The sequence below is a fragment of the Thamnophis elegans genome, chromosome 5 (assembly GCF_009769535.1).
Source record: "Thamnophis elegans isolate rThaEle1 chromosome 5, rThaEle1.pri, whole genome shotgun sequence".
Taxonomy (NCBI): domain Eukaryota; kingdom Metazoa; phylum Chordata; class Lepidosauria; order Squamata; family Colubridae; genus Thamnophis; species Thamnophis elegans.
In genome coordinates, this window is record NC_045545.1 from 42,337,948 (window position 1) to 42,365,860 (window position 27,913).

Below are 27,913 nucleotides of genomic sequence, written 5' to 3' on the forward strand. Positions count from 1 at the left end.
TGAGAAGCAGAGCATGGAGTTCCTCAGAGTGTGGGGGTGCCTTGAGGTCCGGAGCAGGGCCTGAGCTAGGCCTTCTAGAGGCTTCGCTGGGGCCCTTTAAGGCACCCTTGCTCCACTTAATGACCAGCGGGGAGAAAGGGATGGGGGTTCATTAAGGGAGGTGATCACATGGATGCTTCACCTGTCAGCTGTGTGACTTACGACTATAATGGGCTGGTTTCATTAAATTTGTCGAGGATTACCTGTACTGATTTTCTACAGTGCAACAGCCTGCACAGGAGGAGCACAAAAGAGTTTATTTAAAGCCCTTAAAATTTAATAGACCCATTTCATCACTTAAGAAGTCCTCAAAAGCATTAAATCTTTTACCCTAGCTTATGTCATGAAATAGCCCTCCAAGAAAAAATAACTAAATTACATCTCTTTGTACACACACACACACACACACACAAATTAACTACACACACTACAGGAAAGATACACAGTCTATACTCCAAAAATTAGTTGAAGCTATTTACTACAGTATTGCAATTCATGCTCCAATAGTTCATTAACAGGAAAGGAGCAAGAAATGAAAAAGGGGAAGCAGGTATCCCTTTAGATACAAAAACTAGCACATTAACTTACCCTTTGACTCCTCAGCGTAACACCAGCAGACTTGAAATCTGGAAACTTGATGCCAGCTGTTTCAGGGACAGCCTAAAACAGAAAGACAATTCAGGTAAAATGTGAAGGTAAGGCAAAAACCTAACCAGAGTTTCTTGCTAGAAAAACACTTGTCAGAGATAAATTTGAAGTCAGATGAAAATCCTCCTGAGAATAATTAGAAAGATGTGATGGATAGGAAATGAGAACTATTAATTTACCATACTGCTTCTAAGCCTATCTACTATTCTAAATGTAATTGAAATTGCAACAGTATGGCTTTGGTACATTAAGATAACAGCAATCTACAGTATCTAGTACAAATATAGTTAGTTATCTATTCAAAATTATTCACAGCAATTGAGAATGTGATATAACAATGAAATTTGATTATATTCAGTGCATTCAAATAGTGATACATGGCATCTACTGTATGTAGTTCCAACTACATGTCTACAATATATTCCTTCTGAATTTGGTGTTAGACAGTCATTCCTTAATATTTCATAAACTTTCCTCAAAAACATTAGAAATGAAAGTGGGAATGATACATAAAACTAATAGAAGTATTCCTTATGTTGCATAACAACAAATAGAAATATTCCTTAACAAAAGCTCAAAGATTGAACTCCTGGACTTGGATCAAGTATCATACTTAGGTATAGTAGTGTCCATTCCCACATAAATGTATCTGGAATGGCTTTTCAACAAGATAAAGCAGGTACATTTCACTGCAGAATTTTCTCACATAGACTAAAATTAAGCCTATGGAGCTGTCTAGCTTTCTTGTGACATTATGAACCTAACACTTTTTGGACTGTATCAGTAGCAAGAAAATAGAATTGGAAAGTGGATATACTTCTATATACTTTATACTTTAGAATTAGAATCATGTAACAACACAAACATACAGCATGCTTAAAAATTAACAGAAGAAACTATTTTTATTGAACTGAAACAGAAAACTAATTTTAGAATAACAATTATGGATATTTTCATAAAATAGGATATTTTTTTCCAAAAAATATTTAACTTGTGTGGGATGCTTTTTTTAATTCCTCTTCTTTAATTGCCCTTTCTTTAATTACTCAAAACTAGCTAACATCTACCAGATAAGGCAAAACATCTGAATCCATCCTAATGGGTTTTGTTTATATTAAAGGCAGCACTATGCCTATAAACTAAAATCCACCAGGTCTCACATTAACCAGGCCTTTAAAATCTGGGCCCAAAGATCTTCAAATATTATTTATTTAGGGGAATTAAATACATTATTTCAAAATGTTTTGATTTGGGCCACCTTATCTTTTTACTTCAGTTCCTAACTAGAAAATTCATTATCAAATCCCATATCAACTTTCATGGTATGACACCTCTTGTAAAACTTTTTGCCTCATGCCTATTATTGTCTTTTATAGTTTCCCAAACAAATAATAACTCAAAAGTGTGATGTACATGATTGTGTAAACTAAGAAAAATATGCAGAACATCTGCTATACAGAAAACATGAATTTTCCAACCTCCAGAAAACGAGTATCTACATCTGTGTTATCCTGTTACCATTTAATTTCTGTATTAGTTACACCAAACATTCAACTTAATCTCTCCTTATGCTTTACACAGCAGCAAATGTACCCAACTCATCATTCCTTACATTTTTCACAAAAAACATTTCCCTTCTAGCCATATATTCCCATAATAAGCTAAAAATATAATTTATCTGCTGTTTAAAAACACTGCAGACTCGCAAATGTTTCAATGTCATAAATTCTTACATAATAAAACTACAATTTTAAAATATATGGTGAATCCCTAGCACAGAAAAATAAATTCAAGAGAAGAGGCTCCATCATAGATTCTTTTTTATTCTGTTCCTCTTTTGCAAGCAAATTCTACATTTGCTAAGATAGCTATGGAATTTTCGTCATTATAGAAATCCATACTTTTGTGTATATCAAATATGATTTTAAAGCAAAATAGGGATATATTTAAACAAATAGGGATATATTCAGTTCATTTGCTAACCATCTACTTACCATCTTTAATGTTACAGTGATTCTACTCTGACATAATGTGGCATTCCAACAAAACAGGGTCCAAATATAAATAATGACGGTAAATACACTTGTCTTTGCAAACCTTTTTCTTCAGCCTATGCCAAGACCAAGATACTTAAGCCACAGTTTATCTTTAATTTCCTGCATGTGGAAACCATGCCATTTAACTATTTTCTATTGATCAGAACTAGAAACTAGAACTAGAAACTAAACCTATAGCTAAAACATAAACCTTTATTTTGCACTTCAGAAGTGATAGAAAAGGAACTGCAGAGCTTCTACTGCAAAAGTGTACAAGATAAGAGTGCACAATCACATTGCTCATTCACATTTTAACAAACGATGACTTCTTGGAAAAACCCTATTACATCTGAATGGAATCAGAAAGAAAAATATGGTGCTGTTTCAATGGGCTGATGGATCTTATCCACTTTCTTCACAGTTGGGTGATCCAATTTTTTTACTTAGAAACTGCTCAACTGTATTAGGTATCAAATACCACAGGCTTGCTTAGTGGAAAAAGAAAGACAATACCGCCTCCAGAAACCCTCATAGCTCACTAGAAAATGGGGATGATCTAGAAACTTCATATATGTTTCTTCAAAATAAAACTATTATCAGCTCTTGATCTTTCTTTTACTCCTCCTGCACACCTGTCTTAGAAGGTGTATGAACTATGCATGAGCTGGTTCATATATTTGCTAAAATCAAGTTATCCACTGAAGACAAATCCAACGGTCAAGGGAATGAAACACACAAGAGAATTTCCTGATATCATTTCAGACATTCTTACTTGTATTGGACAAAACCTATGCTACTAAAGACATCAAATTCAATTTACTCACGCTGCAAGGAAAGGAAAACCTCATTTTCTATGCAGAAAACCTGCTCAGTAACAGCAAACCAGTTATTCTGTCCTTGTGAATACTGGAGAGTAGCTAAACTAATCCCTTTTAATACCTGAACACCGTATCAGTAGGCAAAATATGTTGGTGTTAATTATTAAATTTCACACCTAGGACAATTTGCAGTCAAAGCCAAAACAATGTATTATAAAAATAACAGGAAATATCAAATCACTTGCCATGCATGTTAGATCCTGTATACTAAGCACTGTGGAGGTATCTAAACTTTTTTTTAAAAGCCCTGATTTATTGGGTTTGAGATAATCTCAGAATAGTTTTAGGGTAATTCTTACTATCTCCTTTCAACAATTTTCCACTGAATCCGTAACAAAACCATAGGACAAGTTCACTCCCTCCCCACTGCACAACCTGCTTTTGCCACATCAGAGCAATTAAATAAGTTGCTGTACCTCACATGCAAGCATGAGCTGTAAAAGCTTCAACCTCAGTTGACTCTTTGGTAAATGACTTCCCTTTGTTAAGATGATGCTGATACAGCCCTCAATTCAAATTGTTAGTTAAAATGCATTTTTTTTAAAAAAAAAAAGTAGTTTCCTGCTAGAGTTGATAATTTACTCCTAATGGACTCTGTCATGGTTGAAACAGCACTTTGCTACAACATAAACTGCCTTTAGGAAACCTGAGGTGTTTACTTCCATTCAGGCATAAGGACCCCAGGCAATACTATGAGAAGCAGCCAGATATACCTAAAGCAAGTTGAATGGCTACTTAATTCTACATGAACTAGAATAGAATTGTCTGTCTAGTCAGGGATTGATGATCAAGAAGCTAAGAGAAACTGAAGCCATGGATTTCAAATTTTTGACACCTTAAATCTTAGTCTACCCAGAGGATTTACAGATACAAAGCCAGTCTTGTTCACACGAATGATGCATTTTCATATGAATTTGTGCTGTGGTCCCATCTTAATCATTGAAAGGAAGAATATTTTCCAAATTATATGGCACATTGCCATTCCACACTATTTTTAAAAAATCTAACCACCATTTTAAGATTATAAGTGAGATATTCAAGAGGGACAGGTAAAAAGTGTTAAACTGGCACTTAAGGACAAAGTTGCCCCCTAAGTTATCCAATCTTGTTTACCATCTGCAATTTTGAAGAAAGCCTCATTCTGCAACCGGGTGGGGGTGGGGAACATGCTAGTAGCCTATGGGTGATGGCTTCAATTATTCTTTAACCCTCTCACTTATCCCAAATCTTAGAAACTCACTGTCAGCACTAAGAGGAGATAATGTTTTTATTATTAATCTTCTAACAGTAAGTTTTCTATCTGGCAACAAGCTAGATGCTTTAGCAGTTCAGACTTATAAATTCCAGTGTGAATTGTTCTGGTCCTCCCGAGTTGATCAGTACAATTATCTTCTACTCACTATCTTACTATGGGGTAGTGAAGAACCTATTATTACTAAGATTTATAACATTGTTGAAGCTGAAGTTGGAAAGTGAATACATATGATTCAGTGGGCAAGGAACTTGGGATATAATGTAAAGCTTGAACAATGGGAGAATATGTGGATGAAAGGTTTAAAATTTACACTAAATTACAATTCAAAAGAAAACTTTTATAAGATGATGTATTGTTGCTATCTATTGTTAACACCAGATAAGTTATCAAGAATGTATAAAGGTATTTCAAATGAATGTGGAAAAGTAAATGTAAAGAAGGGACTTTATCATTTGTGGTGGACATGTGATAAAGCAAAAAAAAATGGAATAGGATTTATATTCTAATACAGATTATTAAAGTGAATATAAAGATAAAACCAGAAACATTTCTTTTGGTTTAATGAAAAAGATTTGGGGGGGAAATGGAACTTTGATGTTATATATGTTGATGGCAGCAAGATTACATTATACACAAAAACGGAAGGACCCCCACAATGGAAGAATGGTTGCAAAGGTTGATGGAGTTAGCAGAGATGGCTAAACTGACTGCTTGATTAAAGAAAAGAACACAATTACTTCTGTTTCTACTTGGAAGCCGCTATGGGAATTTTGTACTTCAGTGGAAAAAAACGGAACTTTGATTTTGGGTTTTACCAATTAGATTTGTTGATATAGAAATAGCTAGTTTTACTACTATGTAAAAGTAAAAATTGAGGTTTGATGTCTTATTTACTGCACCAAAAGGAATCGGGAGACAATGCCTTTTCTTCTTTTCCTTATTTTTACACTCCTTCCTTCCTCATTCCCTCCCCTATTTTTCCTACTGTTTTCTATTTTATATTTTATATTATAAACAAAAAAAGAACAATTAATTATCTTTCTGCATTTCCTACTTTATGGTGTACATTTTAAGGAAAATCATCTTTAAAAGAACATTAAGGTCTAGATTTAATTATCATTTGAGGATGTAATTAATTCTATATTAATATTAAATGAATATTATATTATATGGTTCTTCTTATTCTTTCCTTTTGTTAAATTAGCTTTTTCCATTTAGTTTATTTGAATTACTATCATGTTCTTTTCTCACTGCATAGTCACTATTTATTTATATTGAGTGGTGTCTTGCCTATATTTCAATATTAGCTTATTTAAAAGAAATGTTTCTATTTATGTATATATTTTATCTGTGTTAAAATAAAACACATTCCAATTTTAAATAAGTATTTGTATATTAATTTTTGGAAACAGGAAAGGAAGTAACTGAAATCAATGATCAAATGCAATTGTAAATAGACTGTTCCATACAACTTTAGTATTCCCACTTACAGCTTAAAATTGGCATTTTTTCACTGACCATGTTTGTTGTGCCGAATGACACAGTGGATAGGTACTTCCTGACTGTGTATTCACAATATCCCTTGAGAGGGTTTGTCTTAAGCCCACTTTATCTCCTTTCCAGCCTAGCAATTTCAGTTCCTTTCCTTCCATCTTAACTGTGGCCATACTGCAGCTTCCTGTATGACTGCTTCAAGAGATATTAAGGTCTGAAAGAAACAAAATCAATCGCCCAAGCAAAACTTATACAGACAACTACCATTCCTGGCACTGAAATAGTAAATAGCATCATAAGAAAATGAGCAAGGGAAGTATAAGATGTTACAGGTTTCTCAGTCTCTTTTTTCTGTGGCAGCTTTTTCTTAGGTGCCTTGCGCTCTGCACGTCTTTGTTCAGTGGTTGTGTCAGCAGCTGTAATGAGTTTTTTGCAAATCTTGTGTCCGCTTCTCCCTCTCTTTCTTCCTAGCTTCATTTTCCGCAATTCCTGGATTAGATATTCTTCTTCTGCCACCTACAATGAAAAAGAGTAATGCAACAGGATTACATGAGTAAAGCAATATTGGAGAGCCACCTAATGGCAACAATTTTATATCTAGATTAGAATCCCGTCCTATAATTTTCCAGGGAATATGTGTCTGTCTGTCTGTCTGTCTGTCAGTCAGTCAGACAGTCAGTAAGTCAATCATATATCTAGATTCATGCTGCCTCAATAAAAATGACTCTATGGGCAAACTATTGGAAAAAGATTATTTTCAATAGACAGGAATAAAGTGGCAAGCAGAAGCAACATGCATTTCTAATCATATACACCAGTTCTCAAAGCTGCGACAGCAACCTGGCAAATTAGAAGTACATTAACAACTCAAAAAGAGGTATTTTCTATGTACTCCAGTGCACTGCGAATACTGCTTTCAAATGCTCTGTATGCCCCTTGAAAGTAATGATGCAAAGATCACAATGACATATTCTTTTCCATACATAGTTATAGGTTTAGCTATCATATTATTCTCCTTTGGTGTGAGCAATGTTTATAAAGCACATAAATGGAACAACAAATAAGTCAAATAATTGACAACCTCAGTTACGAAAATAAATGAAATATATAACTAATTTAATAGATTCAGCAATATTCATTATAACCTCGAATAGTCATTAAAACCATACTTGCTTCCACATCTACTCTATCCCATACACTGTTTCATGCACTACCATTCTACTTTCTATGCCTTCTCAGTCTTGTTTTTCCTTTCATTCCACTCACTCTTCCTATTTGTTTTATGATTTTATATTGTAAGCTGTCTAGAATATGGAAAATATAAATTACTGTACACATAAAGAATTTTGCTTTACATTCTTTCCTTCTATATCAGAGAGGTCAACTGGCACCCCGCAGGCCAGATGCGTCATATGCAGGCCACGCCCACCCTGGCTCTGCAAAGGCAAAAAACCTCATGATATGTCATGTGGTGTGATCAAGTTGACACCTTACTCTATATGATGAAACCATTGCACTTAACTTATTTTTAGGTTTCTAATAATATACCCAGCTCAATACATCCACATTATTATATACAACATTTTGCTTTTCTCTAAAGATTCATTCTTCACAACAGATCCTATATGATCCACTACCTTTCTACTAGCATTTGGCACATGTTAAAATTTCTAATCGACTTTTTGATCCTCAGTAAGCATTAGGATCCACAACTCATGCCTTTGCTGTAGTATGTAAACTATCTTAATCTTCGCTACATTTTCAGGTCCATCCTCCTTGTTGCATCATACAGTCTAGCACAGATTGACTGTAAATCATTCAATTTGTGAACCAACATGACATTCTGTACATAGAAAAGTATTACACATGCATACACTCTGAAACATACCTCTATTATCATGAAAAGTACTTATACTTTTTCCAGAAATGTACTGAACACCAAAGAGACACCATACATTTGTCTTATTCTGCTCAAAGAACATCATTTGATAAGTATTCTATTTATTCTAACATATGATTCCCACCAAATATTGCTCTTATTGTATTGGTAAACCAACTTTCTACTCCGCAATATTACAATACTTTCCATAATTCAAGACTCTTAACTTTACAGCTTAGATTTTCAATGACTTGTAAAGCAGTTGCCAAATTTTGGGTCATGTTATCTCATCTACCTTTTTGATCAGAATCCTGCCATACCTTCTCAAGCACACTAATCCACAGGTAGCTTTTGTACTCTTGCTTGTTTTCTTTGTATATGAAACATAACAGCACTATCCCAGGTGTCAGGCAGTCGTCACATACATACAACATACATACATACATACATACATACATACATACACACACACACCACACACACACACATACATACATATATTAAACAAGGTGCACGCACCAACTAGATAGGAAACCGTACCCACATTTTAACATACAACATTTTCACAGAATTGATGACTTCTTTGTCCTCAATTTTTTTCTGGTAGACTAATCTCTACAGGGTTTGCTTTAATGTCACTCCTTCATATACCACTTTTATTTCCATACAAATTTCTACATACTTTTTCCAATCATGATTGTTAGTAAAATTAACTGCTTCCAGAGCAGGTAAGGGGTAGAGCAATCCAGTGAGAGATTAGCCTCTTTGTGGCGATCTTCCTGCCATGGGACGCTGCAGAAAATGGCGGGAATGATCCTCCACCTTATACTTAGTCCTTGTCATTGCAGACCCCTTGGATGAGACTATTTTGCCGCCACATCTCTCTTGTACATGAAGCCCACCATGCCATACATTAAAGGTCACTAATTTTGTTTTTGTTTCAGGATAGACACAAGATGATCTGAAACTTCGGTGTTGAAGTTTAAATCTTTTATGGACAGATGACTTTCTGACAGCCATGAAATTTGATATAATAACCCCTCCTCTACAGAGGAAAAGGGCCCATTAGATACTACTCCAAATACCTAATGGATTACACAGGTTTTCAGAGAACACTTAGAAGAGCAGTACACAGTTCAACATACGTTACCAATTGAAATACCGTATTTTTCAGAGTATAAGACGCACATTTTTCCCTTTAAAAAGAGGCTGAAAATCTGGGTGTGTCGTATACATCGAATACAGCATTTTTGCCTCCCAAAGCCCCTCCCCTTCACCAAAATGGCCATGCATAACCTTATAGAGGCTTTCAGAGAGCTCCTGGGGGCTGGGGAGGGCAGAAATGAGCAAAAAATGGGCCGTTTTTTGCCCCCCCCCCAGCACCCAGCAGCACTCTATTAAGCCTCCATAAGGCTATGCATGCAATTTTTTTGACAAAAAACGGGTCGTTTTTTGCTCATTCCCCTCCCCAGGAGCACTCTACAAGCCCCCCCCCAGGCTATTCATGCCTTTTCTTTAAAAAACGGGCCTTTTCATGAAAACAGGCCGTTTTGGGGAGGTTTGCAGAGTGCAAAAACTTTTTTTTTCCCTTTTGGAAAGCTCTTTAACTGATTGATGAGAATTACATTGATCAAGTGCTGTGCCAGCAGAAACAAAGTCTTAGGCGCTGCAGATTGTCAGCAATTTTCTTCTCCACATGGATAAATACACCTGGAAACATCTACCTACTCTCTCCCTCTCCCTCCCTACCTACTGTATTTCTCTCCTCTTTCTCTCTTTCTACACCTCTACCTATCAACCTAACTACCCCCCCTCTCTCCCTACCTATCTACTGTATTTCTCTCTCTATTTCTCTCTCCCTATCGCTCTACCTACCAACCTACCTATCTACCCTCTCTCCCTACCTATCTACTGTATTTCTCTATCTCTATTGTTTCTCTCTATCCCTCTACCTACCTACCTACTCTCTCTCTCTCCCTACCTAACAACTGTATTTCTCTCTCTTTCTCTCCCTCTATCCTTCTACCTACTTTTTTTTAAAAATTGCCTCTTCAAAACCTTGGTGCGTCTTATACTCCGAAAAATACAGTAACTGGGGCTTTAAACTGGACTGGACTGGTTTCTGTGCATAAGTTTGCTACTGTTCCTTGCTTTCTAAAGCATCTAAAGGAGACACCAAAACCCCAAGGGGAGAAATTTGGATCTATCCCTGAGATGATTAAGCCCACAGTGGTAATTTGGGTGAATAATAATAATAAAATAACAACAACAACTCCTCCGTTGCCGGTCCCAAGCCCGGATGAGAAAGGAGGAGGGTTGGGGTCAGGTTGGCATCTGGTCCCATAAAAAAACCCGCCAACCCATACAATATGGTGAAAAAAACAAATAAGAATTCCATACCGCATCGGTCGTCGCACGGGTTAACAAGGGCCACGGCGGATGTTGGGGTCCCTGGACATCCGTTGACAAGTGGGCTACAAGTGGACCAGCCAACAAAATGACAAAATATAGTGCAGATGAAAACCGTGCCGTAATGGCCTGTTACTACAACTCAGAGCCAGAAAAAGAGGATATTTAAAGCAAATGTATGAATTATGGAAACAACAATATCCAGATTCAAATGTTAGTGAACAACGACTAGCAGATCAAAGGCGATTTATTATACGGAATAAAGTGTTTAGTGAAGTTGAACATGAGGAAATTCAGGCAAATTGCAAAACCCAAAAACAATATCACAAGCGGAAATAACTGATATTCAAGACACAACTAAAGACATTATAGTAGAACTCCCAGAAGAAGCTCTCGGGAGGAAATAACATCACCACCACTAGAACCAGTTATCACTGAACCAACTGATGAACTAACTCAAAAACAAAAAGAATTGAAGGATAAGATCATGGAGCATTTTCTGCTTAATGAGGAAAGGCAACGTTTACCATCACTAAAAACTGTGCCTAAGAAAATTTTGGCCCCTATCATGAAAATGGTTAATGCAGTGTTTTCAACAATTGAACCGGGATCCATCTTGGAAACAAACCAGTTAATGTACAGCGCAGCTGTAATAGTCACTAATGAACTAGGCATTAAAATTAAAGTACCTAGTCACACAACAGAAAAAGCATCAAAGCCAAAGTGGAAAATCCGTTTAGAACAAAAAATCAAAAAATTAAGGGCAGATGCTAGTAACTTAAAGAACATGCATGAGCAACGGCTTAAAAACAACAAATCATAGATCGGCTAATCAGAAGATATAGATTGGATACAAGAAACATCAATGAAGCTGTAGAGATTGTAAAACAGCAGATAACAGCAACAGCTAGAAAAATTGAAAGATATGAGCACGAATCATCCAATATAAACAAAATCAGCAATTTCGATCAGACCAACGGCGTTTTTATCAAAGTCTTAATGTAAATGGTGACACCAAAAGTGAAAAACCAGAAAAACAGGCCACAGTTGAATTCTGGAAAGAATTGTGGGAAAATGCAAAGGACTACAACAAGGAAGCAAAGTGGATACATGATTTTGAGAAAAGCATTGGCAACAAACAAATGCAAGTATTAGAAATAACAACTGAGATGGTCAAAAATCGAGTTAAAAAGGTAAAGAATTGGACATCACCTGGAAAGGACCAATTACATGGTTTCTGGCTCAAATATCTGAACAGTTTACATGCAATATTGGCCAGGCAACTGAATGAAATTTTACAAAAGGGCCAAATTGATGAATGGTTGACAACTGGAAAAACATACTTGATTCAGAAAGATGCAACTAAAGGAACAACACCTGAAAACTACAGACCAATAACATGCTTGCCAACAACCTTCAAATTACTCACAGGCATTATTGCAGATAACATGATGGATTATTTGGAAACAAACAACATCTTGCCAGTAGAGCAAAAAGGCAACAAAGAAGGAGCAGGGGCACAAAAGATCAGCTTCTAATTGATAAAACGATATTAGAAAATTGTAAGAACAGAAAAACAAACTTGAATATGGTCTGGATTGATTACAAAAGGCATTTGACTCACTGCCATAGTTGGATCATAAAATGCTTAGAAACAACTGGCATTAGCAAAAATATTACCTCCTTTACTGAAAAGGCGATGAAAAAATGGAGAACTGAGTTGGCAGTAGGGAATGAGATCTACGGAATGGTTAATATCAAGTGAGGAAATTTCCAAGGTGATTCACTTTCACCTCTTCTCTTCATCATCGCAATGATCCCACTATCAGTAATCTTAAAAAAAATGAAATTAGGCTACCAAACAGCCAAAGAAGCTGAAAAATTTCACATTTACTATATATGGATGATTTGAAACTCTATGGAAAGTCAGAAATAGAAATCCAATCATTGACAAACACAGTCCGAGTATTCAGCACCGATATTTCAATGCAGTTTGGCATGGAAAAATGCGCCACTGTATCCATAAAAAGGGCAAAATCACTGCATGTGAGGGAATTGAAATGCCCAATGGCCAATTAATTAAATGCAAAGAAAATGAAGCCTACAAATACTTAGGCATTCTGCAGTTGGATAACATCAAGCATGGAGAAGTAAAAACTATTGTCAGGCGAGAGTACACCAACAGAGTTAGGAAAATTTTAAAATCTAAATTGAATGGTGGAAATACAATCAAGGCCATAAACCTGGGCAATACCAGTTATAAGATACACAGCTGGTATAGTTAACTGGACACAAGCTGATTTGGACCTTTTGGACCGAAAAACCAGGAAACTAATGACAATGCACTACAGTTTACATCCACGTGGTGATACTGATAGACTGTACCAGCCCCGAAAATCAGGTGGCAGAGGATTATTACAAGTGAAGCAAACAGTTGAAGAAGAAAACATGCACTGGCTGATTATTTAAAAGAAAGTCAAGAACATCTATTAATCGAAGTAAAGAACAAAAATCTACTGAAGGCCCAACAGACGAAACAAGAATACAGAAAATGTGATAAAATCAAGAATGGAGAGTTGGCAGAACAAAGCACTGCATGGCCAATTTCTGGAAAAAATAAAAGATAAAGTGGACAGTGAACAAACTTGGTTATGGTTAACAACAGGTACATTAAAGAAAGAAACAGAGTCACTAATCCTGGCTGCGCAAGAACAAGCTATCCGCACAAATGCCATTAAGACCAAAATCGAAAAATCCTCTGATGATGCCAAATGCAGACTTTGCAAAGAAGCTGATGAAACTGTTGATCACATACTCAGCTGCTGTAAAAAAAATCACACAGACTGATTATAAATTGCGGCACAATTCAGTAGCACAAATGATCCATTGGAATTTGTGCAAAAATTATAATATTAAAACAGCAACAAACTGGTGGGAACATCAGCCTGAAAAGTCACCGAAAATCAGATGGTCAAGATCTTGTGGGATTTCCGTATACAAACCGACAAAATACTGGCGCATAATACACCAGACAGCACACTGGTTGAGAAAAATAAGGTCACAATCATAGACATCGCAATACCAGGTGATAGCAGGGTCGCCGAGAAGGAACATGAAAAAATCGCAAGATACCAGGACTTAAAAATCGAAATTCAACGACTATGGCACAAACCAGCAGTGATAATTCCAGTGGTAATTGGCACACTGGGTGCTATTCCAAAAGCACTGGAATTACATTTAAAACAGTTAAAATTGACAAATCACCATCAGTCAAATGCAAAAGCCACACTGCTTGGATCTGCACGCATATTACGAAAATACGTTACGACGTCCTAGGCCCCTGGGTGGGGCCCGACTAGTAATCAATGCCAAATCCGGCGAAACAACTGGCCGCTGTGATACAATTGTATAATAATAATAATAATAATAATAATAATAATAACAACAACAACAACCTGCCCCAAAAATCAGGTGGCAGAGGATTATTACAAGTGAAGCAAATAGTTGAAGAAAAAAACATGCACTGGCTGATTATTTAAAAGAAAGTCAAGAACATCTATTAATCGAAGTAAAGAACAAAAATCTACTGAAGGCCCAACAGATGAAACAAGAATACAGAAAAGATGTGATAAATCAAGAATGGAGTTGGCAGAACAAAGCACTGCATGGCCAATTTCTAGAAAAAACAAAAGATAAAGTGGACAGTGAACAAACTTGGTTATGGTTAACAACAGGTACATTAAAGAAAGAAACAGAGTCACTAATCCTGGCTGCGCAAGAACAAGCTATCCGCACAAATGCCATTAAGACCAAAATCGAAAAATCCTCTGATGATGCCAAATGCAGACTTTGCAAAGAAGCTGATGAAACTGTTGATCACATACTCAGCTGTTGTAAAAAAACCGCACAGACTGATTATAAATTACAGCACAATTCAGTAGCACAAATGATCCATTGGAATTTGTGCAAAAATTATAATATTAAAACAGCAACAAACTGGTGGGAACATCAGCCTGAAAAAGTCACCGAAAATCAGATGGTCAAGATCTTGTGGGATTTCCGTATACAAACGGACAAAACTGGTGCATAATACACCAGACATCACACTGGTTGAGAAAAATAAGGTCACAATCATAGACATCGCAATACCAGGTGATAGCAGGGTCGCTGAGAAGGAACATGAACAAATCGCAAAATACCAGGATTTAAAAATTGATATTTAACAACTATGGCACAAACCAGCAGTGGTAATTCCAATGGTAATTGGCACACTGGGTGCTATTCCAAAAGCACTGGAATTACATTAAAACAGTTAAAAATTGACAAAATCACCATCAGTCAAATGCAAAAAGCCGCACTGCTTGGATCTGCACGCATATTACAAAAATACGTCACGACATCCTAGGCCCCTGGGTGGGGCCTGACTAGTAACCAATGCCAAATCCGGCGAAACAACTGGCCGCTGTGATACAATTGTATAATAATAATAATAATATTGACAATGCACTACAGTTTACATCCACGTGGTGATACTGATAGACTGTACCTGCCCCGAAAATCAGGTGGCAGAGGATTATTACAAGTGAAGCAAACAGTTGAAGAAGAAAACATGCACTGGCTGATTATTTAAAAGAAAGTCAAGAACATCTATTAATCGAAGTAAAGAACAAAAATCTACTGAAGGCCCAACAGACGAAACAAGAATACAGAAAAGATGTGATAAAATCAAGAATGGAGAGTTGGCAGAACAAAGCACTGCATGGCCAATTTCTGGAAAAAATAAAAGATAAAGTGGACAGTGAACAAACTTGGTTATGGTTAACAACAGGTACATTCAAGAAAGAAACAGAGTCACTAATCCTGGCTGCGCAAGAACAAGCTATCTGCACAAATGCCATTAAGGCCAAAATCGAAAAATCCTCTGATGATGCCAAATGCAGACTTTGCAAAGAAGCTGATGAAACTGTTGATCACATACTCAGCTGTTGTAAAAAAAATCACACAGACTGATTATAAATTGCGGCACAATTCAGTAGCACAAATGATCCATTGGAATTTGTGCAAAAATTATAATATTAAAACAGCAACAAACTGGTGGGAACATCAGCCTGAAAAAGTCACCGAAATCAGATGGTCAAGATCTTGTGGGATTTCAATATACAAACGGACAAAATACTGGCGCATAATACACCAGACAGCACACTGGTTGAGAAAAATAAGGTCACAATCATAGACATCGCAATACCAGGTGATAGCAGGGTCGCCGAGAAGGAACATGAAAAAATCGCAAAATGCCAGGACTTAAAAATTGAAATTCAACGACTATGGCACAAACCAGCAGTGGTAATTCCAGTGGTAATTGGCACACTGGGTGCTATTCCAAAAGCACTGGAATTACATTTAAAACGTTAAAAATTGACAAAATCACCATCAATCAAATGCAAAAAGCCGCACTGCTTGGATCCGCACGCATATTACGAAAATACGTTACGACGTCCTAGGCCCCTGGGTGGGGCCCAACTAGTAACCAATGCCAAATCCGGCAAACAACTGGCCGCTGTGATACAATTGTATAATAACAATAATACTTTTCCTATCTTATTTTACAGGCTGAATGCCTCCCAGGAATCTTTGTAGAACAACTAATTTCTTTTTAGGGAAGGATGTTTACCTGGATCACATGAAATGCTCCTATTAGGAATTTCATGGCATTTAGTGGACCAAATCAGTTAAATTTGGGAGTAGAATTTAATGGACAGCATCCATTATGAGGGCTTTCTCTTCTGATACAATTTGAGTCTGTGAATCCTATGGAAGTGGAAAGGGCCCCGTGCAATGTTAATTCTGTCACTTCACAGTTGGATAAGAAATGTGGTAGAATTGCTGACCCAGTACCTGGTGATTATCAGGGTCTGCATGGAAAGGAACAGATTTAACAGAGTGGCTTCAGGTTTATGAGCCTACATATCTTTATCTCTGAATGGGGTTATATTTCCCATTCAGAAATTGTTCACAATTTGTGAGTTCCTATTGACTCACAGCTCCTGCTTAAAAAGCAGGTGATAGATAGGACTAGGAGGGCTTTTGCACAATTCCATCTGGCCCATCATTTGTAAGAATTCTCATTGGGAGCCCTTGCTGATGATCACTTCCCTGTTGGACTATTGCAAGGTGCTCTACATGGGGTTGGTTTTGAAGAAGTTCTGGAAGCTACAGCTGGGTACAGAATGCGGCAGGCCAGGGCATGGTCAAAATGCTCCAATATATTTGTATAACTCTTTTGCTTTGGAAATTCCACTAATTACTAATGGGCTGCTGGGTAAAACGTAAGGTGCTAATTGTCATCTTTAAGACCACATATACCGCTGAACCTGGTTATTTGAAAGACTGGATCCTGTGGCATTTATTTACCCAACCAGCCAAGTTTCATGGGGTTAACTATCTTAACTAGCGTGCATGCACACACAGTTCCTGTCTCTGTCATCTGACAAGGCCTCAAAAGTGGATTGTTTCCATCACTGCTCTTTCTCTAATGGTTGATTCATTCCTCCTGAACTTTAAAAAATTAGTAAGAATTTCCATCATCTAGAGAATGGTATAGGTGAACTTATCGTTCGTTACCTGTTAAAAGTCTTAAAGAAACCATAACTTCCCTTCATTTACAAAGTAGACATTTGCAGTACTCATTATTACCTCTTAATATTCCACTAACTCAAATGCTTATACCCTTCAGATCTCAAGCAATATTTCCTGCTAATGTTAAGGACAATATCAATCTGTTTGAACACCTGGCCAGTGTGCCACAAATGCAACTAAAGCACAATTTTAACCAAAGCACACTGCCACTATTCTACGCAAAGTAGGATATCTAATCCAAAGATTATTTTGCAAGTTAACATGTATTGGCTGCATTCCACTACCCAGATGTTCACATACTTAGGATGCTTTAGACTTTGGATTCTTTTCTATGGAACATTTAAAGGTTAGGAAGCCTTTCAACCTGCAGATTTTGCACTATATGCCATGGTTCAATGACCCATCCCCTTCCCAAAGTTCTTTTATCTATATTCTTGATAATAATACATGCACATTTGATTTCCTTATACCAGATCAATCAACTGTTGCCTCATGCCTAAATCTCTTTAACAAAAATATATTTCTAAAATAAAGTAAAATGGCTTTTTATAAACTACTAATGCTTTTTATGACTGCATAATTTGAAAAGGTTCATCTTTTAATGAGAAATTATCCCAAATTAAAAGTAGATTCTAGTAAGTACCATCGGCACATTATTCAACAACCTATTTCAGGTCTTCTCAAACAAACACTGAGTAGTATGTTTCAACAAAGTATGTTCATATCCATATAACCATTACTGATCTTCAAACAATGGAAATGCATTATAATATTACTAATTATTATCAAGAGGAATCCTGTTAATGATTTCAAAGGATAATAGAACCAACAACCATTGGCCATTGCTACGGCTGTGGCACAAATTCATTACCTGTTCTGGTGTTCGGTTGTACAGCCTTTCTAATTGTTCCTTCCGGCGCCTCTCATGGCCAGCATCAAAGACAGGGATTTTCAGGTCTGTACCTGGAGCTGCACGAATATTGGCTAACTTTGCACAGATATGATAATAACGCTCCTTTAGGTCTTCTACTGACCGTTTCTAAGTTCAGAACAAGGGTTAAAAATAGAAATAATTAAGAGATTAGGGACAGAGTAACAAATATATTAATTATATAACTATAACTAACACCAATACATTATCAGAATATGATTTACCAGTTGATAGTATAAACTTACATATTATCCTTATGTAGAATGTGAATACCATTAATTGTGAAAAGAATATTCTTTTCAATGTTCAATGTTATTAAAAATCTACCTTCACAGACATATTTAGCATTTATTCTTAGATATATGTACCTTCCATTAAGAAAAATATAACATTTTATATATAACATGAAAACCTACAACATGGACAATTCAAGGAATCAGCGACAAGAATATGAATCTGCTAAGGCTTCCATATTTGATTAAACAACCATTCTCCAAAATTATCTAATCTGTGCAACTCTTGTTGATGCATAACATTATCCAATATTCTCCATGACCATTCAGTTAGGATGGGTCTAAGTGCCCTAAAGTGCTTGTGCAAGTTAGACAACATCTTTTCTGTAGTTCATATGCTGTGTTTACAGGTTGGGCCCTTGGGCCTTTTTTTCGCCCTCTCCGGGCTCCAGAGGCTTTCCTGAAGCCTGGGGTGAATGAAAACAGCCTCCCCGGTCCTCTGGTTGGCCGTGGGAGGCCGTTTTCGCCCTCCCCAGGATTCAGGAAAGCCTCCAGAGCCTGGGGAGGGCAAAAACTCCCCCCGGGGGGGGCAGTGCGCATACGTGGGGGGTCGCACGGGCATGCGTAGGGAGAGGGTGGGCACACCCACACACACAATAGCGTGCATGCACACACAGTTTTGGCACACCTTTGGAAAAAAGTTAGCCATCACTGCCTTATACCATGCTAATTCCAACGTTAACATTAAAATTTGGGTTTAGTTGGGCATAAATTGGGGAGCCAAAAATAATTAATGGGAATATGAATAAGTTCTCATTTGATGTTCAGTATTTACTCTTCCATAGGATGTCCATTGGGTAAATAATGGGTTCTTAAAATTTTAAATCACTTGGCATACTGCACTAAAGCAGCATTTATATAAAAGGTATTAATCAACTGAACCCTTTTCATGACATCCTCCTTACCTATAAACTCTACTCATAAGGAGAGCTGTAGTGATGTAAGTGTTAACTTCATATTTCTTGTCATTATATCTAAAGACCGATTATACATCGACACCTTCTAAAGTGTCTTTGTAAAACTAAAGGTCTCCTGGGTGTACAGTTATCCCAGATAAATGACAATGCAAACACAATAAAAAGAAGTGGAGCTAGCAAACTCATCCTGTTTCATCTTTTTACAAGCAGCACTTACATGTTAGAATGACTGAATGAGATTAGAGGCTTACTTTGAACTGCTGGTGATCATAGCGGTCATGAATGACCACAAAACGGAGGTCAAAGCGTCGTGATAAGTCAAATAGGTGGTCTGTTTCGGCTTTTGTCCAAGCATCATCGTGAAGGTACATTTGATACTCTTGCTCTGAATAGACTGGAACTTGTACTGTCTATCCAAAAATACATAATAGTTCCATCAAGCAGGGGACATCTTGAGGCATGGAAATTCATGTACAAATGCAATTCTTCCAAAAACAAAAGTTCCTCAAAATACCCTTTTATATCTTTCCACCATTCTTTATAGTTGCTAAATTCAGTCATCATTTTGACTGAACTTGAACAAGCTGGCTAAGCAATGCCTCAGATTTAAACACAAAAAGACAATGGGGAGCATATGTGGGAACAAATGTAGATCACCCATGTAAATTACAATAGTAGATCACTAAAAATGATGTGGGAGTTAAGACTAGACATTGCAAGTAAAAGCATTGGAGACCAATTTTAAAAGATTTTTATGCAATTCTATTATGCACCACCAATCCTACACATACAATATAACTCTTAATAACCCTCCATACTTTGTTGAATCTGGCAAAAGGGTAATCCTTGCCCTCTTCTGCCGCCCTTCTCCAGTGGTAGAACATCGCACCATCCTTTCTAGCAGGGTTTGTGAATGGCATCCACTTCCAAGGTCTCACTTTCTTGGAACCAAGTTTTGCCTTCACTGTACGATAACCCTGTGTTGTGTCACTTGGTAAAAGAGGGGTGCATCCCTAAAAGAAAAATACAAGGCCTAAATCAAACCAATTGTTAGCATAAGGTTCAATGTATTGTCCAATCTATATTTTCGGAAGAAGAATTAAGGACATCTTGAAGACAAGACAGCAATACAGATTGTCACATTATTTTATATAACCTGTACAAAATGTAGTTAGGGAATTGGGAAGTAATTTATTATTACGTCCTGAAGGTGTTATTTTATGCATAGACCAATCAAAGAGTTTAGACAAATATTTTTATCTGAATAATCTTGATGATTTCTCTCATACAGTTGAAATGTATCTGTGTTATAAGAAAATAAGAGATAATGTAAGGAAACAAAATGGGGAGGATAAATGTGAAAAAAACCAGCTATACTGACAATGCTATTTATAGGAATAAGTTTAAAAGTTACCTAATTGTATTATTTGTTTTTATTATACCCTAACAATTCATTCCCATTTTATTTTATATATTTATATTATGACACTATGGCTTTTTTTCTGCCTTTGAGTCAGTTTTGAGTCCTGGTGTATGTCTGGATAGATTCCTGCGGTTTTCTGGGTAACATTTTCAGAAGTAATTTGCCACTGCCTTCTTCCTAGGGCTGAGAGAGAGAAAGATAGTTTGTCTAAAGTCACCCAGCTACCTAAAGGTGGTCTAGAACTCTCTATCTTCTGTTTCTTGCCTGGTGCTTTTAACCACTATATCAAACTGACTCTCTGTAACAACTTAGCAGAGTCCAAATTCACAGTATAGGAAAAGCAATCGAATATAGTCCTTCTGAAGTAGAAAGTGGTACACTTCACGTTTCTTCTTCAGGGATATCTTCTTGATTAGGACAAAATTGTGTTTAACATATCTACAAATGTTTTTGAGAGATTAATTCTTGCAAAATTACAATAGCTTACCATTCTTGGAAATCATGTCCTTTTCGATAAAATAAAAAGCCTAATATTTAGGTGATTTGCTCTTGATTAAAATCAAGTATTGAATAGTCACATTACCCATGAGGCCAATACAATCAATATTAAAATATAATGTTCAGCATTATTTTCATAAGAGCCTTGCTCTTAAAAACTTAATGCCAAAAATATAAACAATATTACATTTTTACAAAAAAACTATCACTTTGCATGCATACATTTCAACTGTTCTTCCCAGAACACATGTATCTCAGAAACAAACTCCAAATTTCCTTGGTCACACAAAATGAGTTTAGAGTTGGTTAATATACTAAAGCCTTACTTTTTATTATAATACAGAAGAATTGTATTTTTTACTTTTTAGTCAATTGCTGTTTTTCTAATTAAATATATTCATGTACCTTAAGATGACTAGTTTGGAAAAAAATAACTGATTTTTTTTTTAAAAAACTGATTTTACATTTTAAAAATACCTCCCAAATTAGTTTTATCAGGCAAATAAGCTATACGCTTAATTAATAAATTCAGAAATTATTGTAAATATATATTAGATGTTTCAAATTTCAGTATGCCTTGAGGATTTCATGCTACATATGAATCTCTCCCTGCATCTAATTCAGAAAAACAGGCTGTTCCCCACCAAGCCCTAGAATCTCTTCAAAATTGTTATTGAACTGTAACATTTAATGTAACAGAAAGAAAAGAATGTTAAATGTAAAGGGAGTAGTCCTAACAGTTAATAATCTCGTACATGCATAGGGTAGAAAGATGGGAAGCGGACTGAGTATATATTTAGGTAGAGCAAATGTATAGCAAAACACTTACTTTTTCAGAATACAAAAGTGCATAGACCTCTCGGTGCATTCCTTCTGGTCTCTTAAATGTTAGGGTCTCTGATGATTTCTTGGATTTTTTCTGAAATAAAAACAATATTTATTTAAATCCTTTGTGGAGAATTAATGTCAATTACTAGTAGCAGGTTTGGTTATTCTGCCTTTTGAGTTCTTACAACAATATTGTTTTCTTCTTATTCCTGTAATATTCTAAAATAATGTTCTGATATTCCAAGTTCCCAAACCCTGTACTATTTCATTATTTCTTAAAAGTAGAACACAAGGATGCAGTGTAGATTCTAGATGCAGCTGACTAAGAACAAACAAGACCAATCAAATTCCTTCTCATTCTAATATCATTACCCATTCCTTTCATTATGCTGTGTAGCTTTGTTCCCCTATTGCCCAATAAGATAACAAAGCTACAAAGACAAAACAGAAGATAAACATACAAATGATACACTGGGAAGTGTATATATCTCAAACGTTACATAAATTCCAAAACTATGATGTAAAAAAAGGCAAATTTTATGAAAAAAACAGAATAAAATATTTAATCCAGACTGATAAATCAATCAGAGGCCATACAAGTGATACATTCTAGTTCTAAGTACGTGTAATATTGCACTGACTGTATTAAACAAAATGAAGTACAGAAACAGTATTTTCTTTAGCTACCCAAATACATGAGAACTTCAGAATTGAAAGGCTAAAACTGTGTCAATTTTTATATTTAAAAAATCCATTTCATTTTTATATTGCCTTTTAAAGCCCATCAAGGAGAGATGTAGCAAGATTCCTCCAAGAAAAAATCCTGCTGGCAAGATCTCGAATAACAATACAATGCCACATGTTTAAAGAAAAATGTCCTTTTTGTGCCATTTTCTACATAATTTCTGAACAGATAGCCCTTGAGCCCAAAATTTCTTTTGCTAAGTGAGACAGTTTAAGTCTTGCCCCATTTTATGACATGCCTTACTACCGTTGTTAAGTGAATTACCTCAGTTGTTAAGTTAGTAACATGATTGTTAAGTGAATCTGGTTTCTCCCATGGACTTTGCTTGTCAGATGATATGATCCTAGGACACTGCAACTGTCATAAATAGGAACCAGATGCCAAGCATCTGAAGTTTGATCACATAACCATGGGGGTGTTCCATTTGTTGTTAGTATGAAAAATGGTCATAAGTCCCTTTCTTCTAGGCCTTTGTAACTTCAAACGGTCACTAAATGAATGGTAGTAAGTCAGGGGCTACTACTAATACATAGCTCACACTCTGTAATAAACACACATGATGGAGACTATCATGCAAGTGTAGCCTCAAGTGTGTTTAAGAAGGACTCAATGGAAGTAGAACAAAACCAAAAGTGAAATTTATCTCTTGAATACTTGGTTGCTTTCAATCAACCATCGCCATCTGTACCTTATCAGAATTGATGATGTCTTTCTTATTAATAGTTCCTATGTTTTCTGATTCTGGGACGCCCAGTTCAAGTATATCCCGGACATCTGCTCCAGTAGTCATTCTGATTATCTAAAATTAGAAAAAGAAAGATTGAAAGCAAATAATCCTTATCTAGACACCCAGTGACACTGAGTGACCTCTGCAAAATTACTTCACCCTAGATTCTCTACTAAATAACAGCTTGATGGGTACCCAAACATCTATGTGAAGAATACCAATCTTAAGCATCAATATGTTTGCCATTCAAAACATTAATTGGTAATTGGAATTTGGATCCTGAGTAAGTCTTTCATTTAAGAAATAGTTTCCAGGCACTATTTTATTTACAAATCAAATTTATATGGCCTCCCAGCTCACAAAAAGTGATTCTGGGAAGCGTACAACAATCCAATACAACAATTAATAACAATAATTATGTAATATCATCATAATTTTAACAAATATTAAAAACTATAAAAACTGAATTAAACAAGACACCCATGCCCTGGGATTTGCAAACCTGCTGACATAATCAGGTCTTGAAGGACCTTCAAAAGTTCAGGAATGATGAGGCTGACCTCATCTCGGGGGGAGGGGGAGTCCACAATGGGGGCACCAGAGCAGAAAAGGTAGACTACAGGCAAAATATAAAAATTTTCTTCTTTTTATTCTTGGCTAATCCTGTGCATCCTAATTTTGAATAATCCTCCACATCCTAATTGTTACCAAGTCAAGATACTCCCTTCTTTCTAACATTTAAAAAAAAAAATCAGTTCCTGAAATTCTGAAGCAGGGATAAATATGGTCAAATGTGTCATATAGCCAAACAAAATTTAGACATTTTGTTACAAATTCTGCACATGTGTGTTGAGTCTAATGAGAATTTTAGACTCAAAGAGCTATTATAAATAATGTTCAATCTACAGTGATATTTATGCTTCACAAAATTTAATAAGTCTAGTTAATTGTGATACAATAACTTTATTATTAGTAGAAGCCAAACACTAATATCTGCAAGATATATACAACCAATAGAGTTCATGAGAAAAAATTCTTTTATTCCAATGCGAAGACAGGTGTTTTTGGCTAGTTGAAATATTCTTAAATTAAAGCAATAACATAATATTGTCTTAATATCCTAACATCTAATAAAATAGATATATAAGCCAATTAAGAAGATCTAGTTGCATCCAAATTTTCAGTATTCAATATTAAACAAAGAAAATATATATCTAAAGAGGACAAAAAGAAAAGATTATTAATATTTAATTCTTGGCTACATCAAGTTGTTTTTTCAAATTTCCCCACCATCATCGACTTTGCTTTGCTGAACATCTTTTACCAGAAATAAAATGTTACTTTCTATTTTTATTTATAAAATGAGTGAGGTTTTTCACCTTACCTTTTGGAGTTACAGATGCAAATAAATCTTTTTGTATTGTCAAGATTGATATAAGTGTACCTAGGAATGAGTAAACTATTCAGTAAAGACATCCATATATACCGCAACTTTAAGAATGTTAACACTATAGTATCCCAAAAGGAATTCAGTTTAATGAGTGTGCATTTCCATCAATTGTTTTTAGATGTATTCACTGTCTTATACCCATAATATGCCAGTCCATTTATATTTATTTGAGAAAAGGCTCAATGAACTCAGTGAAACTAAATTCTGAGAAAACTGAAACAAGATAGTACTGCCAGCCTTACAGCTGGTGCATAACACAATAGAATTCTTACACTTTATTTTCTTCATTGTGATGTCTTTTCTTTGAACTCATGTATTACTCTGGACTATTTTTGGATTTTTTTTTTCAAATAAACTTGCTAATCTTCGGGGGGGGGAGATGCTAAATGGAATTATAAAAGACAATTTAAAAAGCACGGCATGGGATCGACCATAATATTGTTTTATTACAAATAATATTACTTTAAAATCGTATCGCTCTGTCAGCTTGTCAGTAAATACGAAGTAACAGTGTAGGAGACTACCTTTTACTATACACTCTGATTTAACAATCTTAAGGACGAGATACTGATCCTGTAGACATCTAATGCTACTCCGTTTTCAGACTTCAAGGAAAAGGAACTAAAGAACTAAAACGTTGCACTTTCTGCCTTATGAATTACCCATAACCTTCTTCTTCCCAACCCCAGAGGTTTATTCCTATTTCTTGTCCTCGTCCATGTGTTACGGACTATTCTCCAGTAAGGAGTTCGTAGGTCCGCTGAGCCGGTTTATTAACTCCGTTACTTTTATAGGTCTTCGGCTGTTTCTACTTAATAATAAAAATCCTCCGTTTACTAATAAAATCCTCCGTTCTCCCGCTTTCCCATCCCCTCAGGAAGCCCTCCGGGTCACATTTCCCCATTTATACCTTCAAGTTTATCTCGAACCGGCCCGAAATCCAAGCCAGCACCAACCATAGACCGGTTGTGTAACATCTATAATAACCCTCCCGAGGCTACTTCCGTTCTCTAGTTCTCCCAGCACATTTCTCGAATAGTAGTCTTCCTTCGATCCCACGATGCAGTGCAACTCGAATCAAGGCTCGGGTACTATTTGCAATCTAGTTTTGCTAGTTCTGGAGTCTATTTGCACTATTGCCATCGGTGCCCTTGTTGGGCTCTTTTAAAAAAGAAATGTAAACGAAGGTCGATGGCGTTCGATGGCGGCTATTTAATTAGCATCAAATCCACACACGCTATGTTATACGAGTTGCATGACAAGAGACAAATTTGGTAATTAATATCAGGAATCTTTAAATTTATGCTTGCTAATAATAATGAGGTCCAAGAACAGAAATTCTATATTTGTCTCATTTTCATTCCAGCACACTTTCTCTCTCCCACCCGGTTTCCTTGCAGAAAATGCTGCATGTATTTATTTATCCTTAAATAATTTTTCTTTGAAGCAAGAAGATCAATATTGTTTTGAAATGAAATGTCATAAAACCATTGGGCCATTTAGGCAACATTGTCTCTCTGATGAATCCAGATTAAAGCAATCTAAACATTTGTATACATCCGATGAAGTTAAACTCTAAGAGAGCAGTGGTTTTCAAGAACTTTGGTCTTAGAAACCCTCTACTTTCTTAAAAAATGATTCTTGACTCCAAGAGCTTTGGTTTATGTGAATTATATCTATACATGTTCACTATGTTAGAAATTAAAACTCAGAAATTTGAAAACATTTATTTGATTTTGTGGATCCCTTGAAAGGGCCCATACTTTGAGAACCACTGCTCTACATAATGTAATGATGTAATGTAATAAACATCTAACATCTGTTTCTATTGTTGAGAACTGTTTATGCCAAACAGATTTTCCCCAAATATTCAGCTCACCCTCATTGCCTCATTGCTTTTTTGTCACATCCTATGATGTCATCTTTATAGCAGACAATATAAATTTCAATTTAGCTTTTCCAGTTTAAAATAGTATAGACAGCTGCAACTGCTGAGCCCATTCCGAGCTTTATTGTCTCTGGTTTTTGTTGTTGTTGTTCAATCAAGAAACTATGTTTTGCTTATGGAAGGGAGAGTTTTAAATATCAAGTTGGTTTTTGTATTTCCAAAAGTACTTTAAATTAAATCCACATTTCTTGGGTTGAACATTCATTCACTACTGGATGAATTTTTATTTCATTTTGAGACTGAAATGTCTTTATTTATTTATTTGCCTGCTTGTTTGTTCTACTGAATTTAGAGGCCACTTGACTCCAAAGGACTTAGGCAGCTTACATTTTAACAAGTGGAGAATAATGAAATCAAAAAGAAAAAGATCAGGCACAGGGGGGTGGTGGTATCAGGGACTAACCACATACACAATGCTTTGTAGAAAATCATCAGGGTGGGAGCCATATGGATGTCTGGGAGATGCTGTTCTAGACTAGAGGCAGTGATGGGATTCAAATAATTTAACAACCGGTTCTCTGCCCTAATGATTTCTTCCAACAACCAGTTCACCAAGCTGCTCAGGCAGTTAACAACCAGTTCTCCCGGAGTGGTGCGAACTGGCTGAATCCCACCACTGACTAGAGGACAATTGCTGCAACAGAGAAGGAATGTTTCCTAGGATCTATTAGATGACATTGTTTAATTGAAGGGATTTGGAATATGCCAACTCTGCTCAATCTTACTGAATAAGTACAAAGTATTCAAAACAGGTGGACCTTCATATAACTAAGCCCTATGTCATAAAAGCCTATATATATAACAACCAGTATCTCAAATTGTACCTGGAAACCAAGTGGTATTCAAGGGCAGCCTTGATGTCAATAAGCTGATATCAGT

The 27,913-nt window shown here is 36.0% G+C and overlaps 1 protein-coding gene across 1 annotated transcript in view; it reads right to left on the bottom strand.

Moving 5' to 3' along the window:
• Positions 1-26,057, bottom strand: part of DMAP1 (DNA methyltransferase 1 associated protein 1) — a 54,778-nt gene extending 28,721 nt beyond the window's left edge. The window contains 11 exon segments of the mRNA XM_032218810.1: positions 628-699; positions 6,681-6,779; positions 6,781-6,827; positions 6,830-6,866; positions 18,146-18,313; positions 19,667-19,825; positions 20,234-20,428; positions 22,160-22,255; positions 23,598-23,708; positions 25,021-25,080; positions 25,997-26,057. Coding sequence (XP_032074701.1) covers positions 628-699; positions 6,681-6,779; positions 6,781-6,827; positions 6,830-6,866; positions 18,146-18,313; positions 19,667-19,825; positions 20,234-20,428; positions 22,160-22,255; positions 23,598-23,699 — 975 coding nt within the window. The 5' untranslated portion in view covers positions 23,700-23,708; positions 25,021-25,080; positions 25,997-26,057.
• Positions 26,058-27,913: the final 1,856 nt, after the last annotated feature.